General features: G+C 40.0%; 1 protein-coding gene across 1 annotated transcript; it reads left to right on the top strand.

The window, feature by feature from the left end:
- Positions 1-2626: 2626 nt before the first annotated feature.
- On the top strand, positions 2627-6137 carry LOC107599098 (uncharacterized). The gene is made up of 7 exons (XM_016290600.1): positions 2627-2691; positions 2773-3068; positions 3162-3331; positions 3420-3674; positions 3970-4299; positions 4398-4584; positions 6031-6137. The coding sequence occupies exons 1-7, from the start codon at positions 2627-2629 to the stop codon at positions 6135-6137; spliced, it is 1410 nt and encodes a 469-aa protein (XP_016146086.1).
- Positions 6138-9272: the final 3135 nt, after the last annotated feature.

Below are 9272 nucleotides of genomic sequence, written 5' to 3'. Positions count from 1 at the left end.
CTAAATAGGTTTTCCGTGGACAGACCTTTTTTGAGGTAAATATGAATATTGATGAGTTCTAATGTATATGAACTTGTCAGACGGTGTCTCCAGAGTGTAGCACTGTACGTTTTGCATAATAAAATGATTAAAAACTTAAATTATGACTCGTTAATGCATTGTCCATGGAACGCCTGTGGAGGCCCCGTCAAATAAGTTACGGGTGGGCAAGTGACAAGTGACAGCTGTAACTTATTTGACGGGGCCTCCACAGGCTTTCCGTGGACGGTGTATTTTTATGCAAATTAAGCCATTGCACTGCTGGACGTCATTTCCTGAGCACTGTATAGCTGTTTTTTCTCAATAAAATCATCGTATTTATGACATATGACCTATTAATGCATTGTCCACAGAAAGCCTGTGGAGGCCCCGTCAAATAAGTTATGGGTGGGCAAGTGACAAGTGACAGCTGTAACTTATTTGATGGGGCCTCCACAGGCTTTCCGTGGACAGTGCATTTTTATGCAAATTAAGCTATTTATATATATACACATTCACATTTATAAATTCAATATATATATTATTTAATTTACATTTAGTTTGTTGAAGTATTAAAATAACTTACATTTTGTTGAAGTAATAAAATAACACAAATAAAATTAAATAAAATTAAAACTTAATGATGGACCTAAAAAGACATAATAAATACAGACATCATTTAACTCAAATTAAAATGAATAACAAATACAAATAATACAAATCAAACGACAGCATTCCAGTATATCAGTAATCTAAAATCTAAAGTGTAGAATAAATTCCTTTAAAATGCACTTTATTTTCAGGTAAGTGTGGAGTAAATTACTTTAAAATATACTCCATTTTCAGGTAAGTGTAGAATAAATTACTTTAAAATGCACTCCATTTTCAGGTAAGTGTAGAATAAATTACTTTAAAATTCACTCCATTTTCAGGTAAGTGTAGAATAAATTTCTTTAAAATGCACTCAATTTTCAGGTAAGTGTAGAATAAATTACTTTAAAATGCACTCCATTGTCAGGTAAGTGTAGAATAAATTACTTTAAAATGCACTCCATTTTCAGGTAAGTGTAGAATAAATTACTTTAAAATGCACTAAGTGTAAAATAAATTACTTTAAAATGCACTCCATTTTCAGGTAAGTGTAGAATACATTTCTTTAAAATGCACTCCATTTTCAGGTAAGTGTAGAATAAATTACTTTAAAATGCACTCCATTTTCAGGTAAGTGTAGAATAAATTTCTTTAAAATGCACTCAATTTTCAGGTAAGTGTAGAATAAATTACTTTAAAATGCACTCCATTTTTCATAAATTACTTTAAAATGCACTCCATTTTCAGGTAAGTGTAGAGTTAATTACTTTAAAATGCACTCCATTTTCAGGTAAGTGTAGAATAAATTACTTTAAAATGCACTTCATTTTCAGGTAAGTGTAGAGTAAATTACTTTAAAATGCACTCCATTGCATTTGAAATTGAACCAAGTCTTTATACACCCTGTGTGAGGGACCCAGTCATTCAACACCAGTCCACTAACCTCTGAACATCTCCTTGCCTGTGCTCTTTTGTGCTAATTTTGATTGCCAAGATGTCTGTGGAGACATGTCCGCTGTGCATGCGAATGTATGCCCGTCTCAGCCAGCACCTTGTTATCATCCACAAGGTCGAAAACAAGGAGGAGAGGAAACTGCTGCTGGCCATCGAGTCAGGCCGCATCAACGCCCGGGCAGGCCACTGCCCGATTCCAGGATGTGGCAAGTTTTCTAACAGACTTGACCGCCATATTCGCACCCACAGTGAAATCTCAGCAGTGGGGCAGGATGATGCTCTCCTCAAATGCAAGAGGAGAGTGATCATCCAAAAGCTGATCGCCCTGAGGGCCTCCAACCCAGCCATCCCAATGGTTTCCACGCTGGACCTGGAGGAGTACCAGGAGCTAGAGGAACCCGACGTGCCACCTTGCAAAAAGGATCTAGAGGAAGAGCAGTGCATGAACACAGGCTGTAAGCAGCAAAAAGAATTCCTCAGATCCCAGGTGATGGACCTCAACAAGCAAGTAGACATTCTTACTGAGAGTTTGAAGAACGTCACCAGGCGCTACCGAATCCTTAACAGGAGGTCGGTTCCTTTGGGCGCTGTTCGTACAGGTCAGGTGGCACGAAAGCTCCTCTCCTCTCTCGGGCCAGAAGAAAAGGAGGACAACCCCAAGGAAGAGGTCTTAGAGGCTGATGTCCAGCCCTTTATGCCCGGTGAGCCCTGGACTAGTCAGCAGCCCACAGTCGGAGGCGAGGAGCCCTCCACCTGCGACGAGCAGCCCTCCATCAGTGACGAGATGCCCTCCACATCTCTGGAGCCACGGGAAAAAAGCCCCCTGCACTATCCCGATCACGTGTCGGTTCTGAGTGAGTCTGACACTTCTCTTGCCGTTATTTATTTAATTTTTTTGCAAAATGCTGTGATAAATATGACTTTGCTCTTCCTCTTTTGACTTTTGTGTGCAGACGAGATCCTGGAGGAATACAGGCGGCACCAGCTAGGCCCGGATCCCACCCCCAAACTGAGGGAAAACGTCGGAGGTCATATTTACAGGATAAAGAAGTTTATTGCCTTTATGGCCGAGGGCAAGAGCAGGCTGTCGGACTTCTGTTTTCTAAACAACACCGCCAATATACACGCGTGAGTAGTGTTTACTGTTTTTGGCTAGGTGTCATTAAAGTTTATTTTTCCTTTAACCAGGGACTTCTTGTCTTCTTGCAGTTGGATCAGCTCCCTCCGAAAGGCAAACATGACGCCGACGACCATACAGCACTATGCGGTGAATGTCGGCTGCTTCATTAAATACATTGCTGAAACCCCTCCGCCGTCATGCCGCCTGTCAAAAAACGCCTTGATCGGTCTTCGGCGCGAAATGCTGAGTGTGCGCAAGTCGTTGAAGAGAGGCGTGGCCATGCACCGGACTTCGGTGAGAGCCAAAAAGGAGGTTCGGGTCATCGCCAAGGCCACCCTTTTAAAGTGCCGGACCCAGGCGGCGCAGGCCATCCCGGAGTTATTGAGTAAGTAGTCTTACCTTCGCTTTGACTCAGTGTACTTATCTGCTGTTGACTGTAGAACGGAAACCTTGACGTTTTGCTTTCTCCTGTCCGTAGCCCTCCTGGAGAATGACCCAACACAGAAGATACTGTGGCAGTTTTACGGGCACTTTGCGGCACTACTTTCTTCAATCTATGGCCACAGAGGGGGTGTATTTCAGAACATAACATTCCAGGAGGTGCTGACGGCCCAGAAATCAACATCTCAGAAGGCATATCTCATTAATGTGAGCATCTGACTTGCTTTTCATACCTCTGCTTGATTTGTTTGTTGCCTCTTCTGAGTGTCTTGTGTGGTTTCTGGTGTGTCCACAGGTGACCAGCCACAAGACAAATCAGGCATTTGGTCCAGCCCAAATTGCCCTGACCGAGGAGGAGTACCGCTGGGTACAGAGATTCTTCGGGCTGAAAGACAAGCTGCCAGGCAGGGCCGATGCAAAGTATTTGTTTTTCACATCCACGCTGAACCCCTGCAAAAATTTAAATAATTATTTCCAGGACGCGTGGAAGTCCATGGGCCTGCCTGGCTGCCCCACCTTCACTGACGTTCGGACCTCCATCGCCAGCCACGTAAGTAACTAACAGTAAAATCTATTTAATCATAAATTATGACCTATTAATGCATTGTCCACGGAAAGCCTGTTGAGGCCCCGTGAAATAAGTTACATGTGTCAATTGACCACCTGTAACTTCTTTGATGGGGCCTTCACAGGATTTCCGTGGACAGACTTTTTTAAGCTAATTATGAATACTGATGAGTTGTAATGTGCATTTAACTGTTATGCTATGTTCACTGTGTACTGTACTGAATCTTTGGTAGCCTTCAGAATGGCGCTTGTTTTACTCTCTTTCTCTGTCTTTCCAGGCTAAGTTCACACACTCCAGTGAAGACAGCATGAAAATCTCTAAATTCATGTGCCACGATGTCAGGACAGCAGACAAGTTTTATGTCACAAACTTGTCTGCCCAGCAGGCCATGGAACACCGCAGGCTCTTTGAGTCCGCCTTGGAGGGTCCCGAGAGGAGCCCACCAAAGCAGCCAACACCTAAAAAACGGAAGCGGCCTGCAAAAAAGTCCAAAGCGTCAAAAAAGCGTACACCAAAATCCCCAAAACTCACATCAGGCAGCACCAGTCAAGAGAAGACGGTGGTCTATTATCAGGAGTCTGGGGCGTTCAGTCCTGGGTCCATCGAGGTAAAATGACATCCTCTAAACAGATTGAGCCTACCGTGTTAGACAGTTTTGCGTGATCATGATCAATTTCTCACCATGTCTTTTTTCTCCTTTGACAGCGTGAAGAAGAGAATCCAGAGGAGACTGGCCAAAGCAAGGTGGAAGGAGGGCAGAAAGGAGCGGCAGAAGGAGGAGCAGAAGGAGGGGAGAAAGCGGAAGGAGGAGCAGAGGGACGAGCAGGAGATGGAGCCCAGTTAACCTCGGAGACATCATCCACATCCCATAAAAGATACCCAACAAGAAGGGGCAAGCTAATGGTGATGTTGACACCAGTTAAGTCTGCTCTATCTAGCAACGTGACCCACAAAATCGTCTCCCCTCTGAAGTTGAAGAAAGCAATATTTTCAGCGAACTCAACCACTTTAATGGGGATGAACCGTCAGAAAAAAGCCTCAGAATTTGTCAAAATAGCCATGGAGCAGCGCCGCAAACACAAAAAGACTTTCTGATCCTGATGTTCTGATGTATATAATTATGATTGTGTGTTTTTTTGTGTGTGTGTGAGGGGAGGGGTGTTGAAGATCATTTAACTTTTTATTATCCATTTTTGCTAACCTTTTTTTCTCTTTTCATTAATCTTTAATAGTCAGCGTTCGTGTGTTCTTGTTTCATATTTTGCAAAAGTTTCAGTAAATTATTTTGTGTTTTTCAACATATAAACTTCTTGTCTGTCATTTTTCCCACACATTTTAGTAACCTAATTATTAATAAAATCATTGCAATCACAAATTATAACGTATTAGTGCATTGTCCACATAAATCAGTGACACAGAGACAAAAAATTATTTACAAATTTTAATGATGAAAGCACTACAGTAAAAATGTAAACAAACGTGTAATTTTCAAGATATGCATGATCATATCAATTAGAAGTTTAAGGACATTTGTAAGCATTTTATTTACATGAAATGTTAATTATCAGTTAATGTTTGACACATTTATTATTAAAGTGACGTGACATGTGGCCATGTATGGTGACCCATACTCGGTATTAGTGCTCTGCATTTAGCCATCCAAAGTGCACACACACAGCAGTGAACACACACACATACACACACACCGTGAACACACGCAAAGAACAGTGGGTAAAACACTAACGCACATTATTTCACGATATAATTGTATTTAAAATGTGTTAAAAAAAATTATTAAACAATCGAACCATATAAAAGCCATAATTGCTTACAATAAAATAGTTAAAATTACAAGAAATATGTACATGTAAAACTTTTTTTTTTAACAATTTAAATGTTTAAAAGTTCCAAAAGTCTGACAGATCGAGTGTAGAGATGTCCGTGTCCTCCTGCAGGAAAGGGTGAACCAAAACATGAAAAAAGAAACACACAAAGCAACATCAACACAGAATAAGCTTGGTGTTATGGTTAAAGAGAAACAACAGAATCTAACAAACATAAACAAACTGATCAACTAAAACTTACTGAATAGATTGGATTATCCTCAAGGAGAGTATCTACCAAAAAAAAAAAAGCAGTTAATGTATTGTTCTTGGAGAAATAATAGAACATAATTATATATTGATCACTTAACACCTACCTAGCAGGCTCATGGTTCCCTGGGGGTTAAGCTCGTTCTCCATTGCTTCTACAATGAAAACACACACACACAAAAAACAATAATTATTTTGCCATCTTGTGAAAAAATACTACTGTGTTATTACATGAAACATTCTAGGCCTACCCAACAACTGGAAACAATCCTCTGAAGGCTGGGAGAGTGCCACCTGGCTCTCCTCTTCTCCTTCATCCAGCCGAGACACCATCGGAACCGACGGATTTTGAGCTCTGAGTTTCTCCAGCTTGTCTATACTGACCATCAGCTGGAGCTTCTTAAGAATTTTTTTCACCTGCTTTGGCTAAAGAAACCGATTATCTTAAAAGATTTATCTAAATATAAATCCACAAAAACAAGCATGCTATTTTCAGATAAGAAAATGCCATTACCAATGGCAAAATTGGATGTGCCGTTTAATGTTCCTGTAATTGATGCTGCACATGGGACATCTGATGTCAAGTAGCCGGACACGCCCCCTGGCCAAGCGCAGCATAATTTGCCTTTCCTCTGGATTGTTCATTTTATGCTGTGACCTCAGGTGGTGCCTCAAGTGGCCAACCTTTGCAGGGCACAGTAGGCATTTTAGCTGCATCTTTAAAATAGAATAGAAATGTTAATAAAGTTAGTTAGCTTTGAACTACTACAAACATGCAAAATAATTGCAATTTTTCAAACTTGTTAAAGAAGAAAATATATTTTATTTGATACTTGACCACCTTAAATATATATTTTATGTATATATATATATATATATATATATATATATATATATATACAACAGATTTGTACTGTTTTCCAAAAACAAAATAAAGTAACACCTAGAGGAAAATTCTTTTGGAACTCTATTATTGATAATATTAAGTGGAAGACTGCTTGGTTAATTCCCTTTAAATATTGTATCAATAACAAAACTAAAGAAATACATTTTAAAATTTTGCATACCATCTACCCTGTTAAATCAATAATTTCAAGATACTCTGATATTGATGATTTATGCTCCTTCTGTAAAAATGAGAAAGAGGTGTTATCACATTTATTTTTGATTGTAAAATTACCCAAAATTTTTGGAAGGAATTGGCAGAATTTATTTTTAATCTAGTAAAGGATAAATACTGTTTTTCTTTAAAGGATATTATTGTGTACTATGAAAACAATGTTAACAAAGGTCTTGAATACATTGTTAATTTATTCATATTACTGGCAAAATTTTATATACATAAACAAAAATGTTTAAATTCATCCCCAATATTTAAGGTATTTTTAGTGGAATTTGATTGTTTTATATCTTCTTTGAAATTGTTAAAAAACAGAAAGTCATTAACATGTTTAAAATATTATGAAATATTATTATTTTCAGTGCCCGTTACTAATTAATATCACACTTTGTATAGCACTGACTGTCTTATGCTATGCTCTGTTTGTTATTTGTTCTATTTTCATTAATAAAAAAAAGAAACTATGCTCCGCTTACTATGTATAATCCATTACGGTTTATTTGTAATTAAGGAAATTTACGTTTCGCCGGATTGCCCTTCAGTCTTCGGTTTACCCGCGCTCATAACATTAGCACAGAATCAGTTGTCCAAAACAACCAGTTCGGTTCAGACGTGCTGTGTCAGTCATAGTAGGCAATCTGTTCAGTAGCTTCACGCTGAATCGCGCATGCGCAGTATCATCAGCTCATCGGTTTTCAAATCGGACATGTCCGAAAGAAACGGTTCTCGGTTCAGTGTACTGGTGATCCGAAAACCGATGCAACCGGTTCTTGACTCGAGAACGAGAACCGCTCCAGCAGTGGGCTTGTATGTTCATTATCCGGCTGCTCTGCTCGTGTTCATCTTCAGTTCTCTCTTCACAGCAGTTCAGTCAGTGTACTGTTTGAGTAAATTAATTACTCCGGGATATTGGTTTATTTCGACTCAGAGGGAGTGTCAGCCATGTTAAAAAAGTGAATAATTTAAGTAATTTGTGGATTAATGCTTACTGGAGACGCGAACCGTTTCAAATGATTCAGTCCGATTTTGTGAACTGGTTCAACCGGTTCACTAAGAAGAACCGGTTAAATTGAACGATTCATTCGCGAACCGGACATCACTAATTCGAGCGTCTTTCACGGAGACACGGAATTAAAATCGCGCCGGTGATGAATTGTTCTGTTGAGGAATGTAGTTTGGCGGTTGGAAAGGCCGTCGGGTATGAGAGTATCTTGTCAGCGTCGAGAATGAATAGTGCTGTCGTTGTTTTTCTCGACGCTGTGGAGAAAGTGAACAGTGTAGTTCAAAGTGGGGTAATAATAAAAGATACGTTTACCCCAGTAATGCCTTTGGTTCAGCCAACAAGGAAGATTACATTGTCAAATGTTCCTCCTTTCATAAAGGACGATTTTATTATTGGCAGAATTATCAAGGCATGGAAAAATCAAATAAAAAAAAATCCCCTAGGTTGTAAATAACCTTTATTGAAACATGTTGTATGTTTTAGACGCCAGGTTCACATTTTTCTGAAAAGTGAAACAGATTAACTTAGTGTGGCCTTTAAATTTAAGATGGATGGATATGACTATTTTGTCTTTGCATCATCTGAAACAATGAAGTGTTTCGGATATGGACAGGAGGGGCACGTAAGATGTGCCTGTCCAGAGAGGACCGATGATGTGACTGTTGTGGATTGAAACAACATGATTTGTTTGTTTCCTTTCTTTTAAGGGATGTTTTATGTGTTATTTGTCTTTTATTAATGGCTGCAGTAAGGGTGGGTTCACTCAATATAAATGGTGCAAGAGATATACAGAAAAGAATACTCTTGTTTTTAATTTTACTTGTTTTAAGCAAAATGCGCTTAATATAGTTTATTTTCCCCTGGAAACAAGACTAAATATCTCAAGTATTCTCAAGCCCGTTCTCAAGCCCGCTCGCGTCGCTCACTCTAGCCCGCCGTGTGTTTCATTGTGAAAGCGAAACTACTTTGTTTGGCCTTCCAAAAGAGGACATGACTAGAAATCAGTGGTTCCCATTCAGTCAGTCACGTTCTACGTTACGTCAGTGACTGATGAATTGGGATCTCGCCAGAGAGCCCAATCACCTTCGAGTGTTAACTAAACAAGCCAATGACAGTTGGCATGCGTGTTTCGCCACACGCACCCCGCCCCGCAGCGCGGGTATAAAAGGAGAGCGCGTGCAAACGCACATCAGCTTTTCGCTTCAGAGCCAAGCATTCTCAGGACGAATCTCCGCGAGTGTTTGGAAGAAACAGTTGGCGTTGGTGTTACGGCGCATCAGCGGGGGTTGCCATTCAGTGCTGCTCATCTTCGGCGTGCTGCAGCTGCCATTCTGCGGCGTCTTTTTAAAGATGGCTTCCCGCTC

Source organism: Sinocyclocheilus grahami, unplaced genomic scaffold (genome assembly GCF_001515645.1).
Source record: "Sinocyclocheilus grahami isolate Dianchi unplaced genomic scaffold, SAMN03320097.WGS_v1.1 scaffold260.1, whole genome shotgun sequence".
NCBI lineage: Eukaryota > Metazoa > Chordata > Actinopteri > Cypriniformes > Cyprinidae > Sinocyclocheilus > Sinocyclocheilus grahami.
The sequence above is the reverse complement of the archived record's forward strand: the minus strand, read 5'-3'. Positions and strand labels throughout refer to the sequence as shown.

Coding starts and splice junctions, on each gene's coding strand:
- LOC107599098 (XM_016290600.1), top strand. CDS start 2,627: ATGGCCGAGGGCAAGAGCAGGCTGTCGGACTTCTGTTTTCTAAACAAC. Junction 3,069..3,161: donor GGCCATCCCGGAGTTATTGA/GTAAGTAGTCTT, acceptor TCCTGTCCGTAG/CCCTCCTGGAGAATGACCCA. Junction 3,675..3,969: donor GGACCTCCATCGCCAGCCAC/GTAAGTAACTAA, acceptor CTGTCTTTCCAG/GCTAAGTTCACACACTCCAG.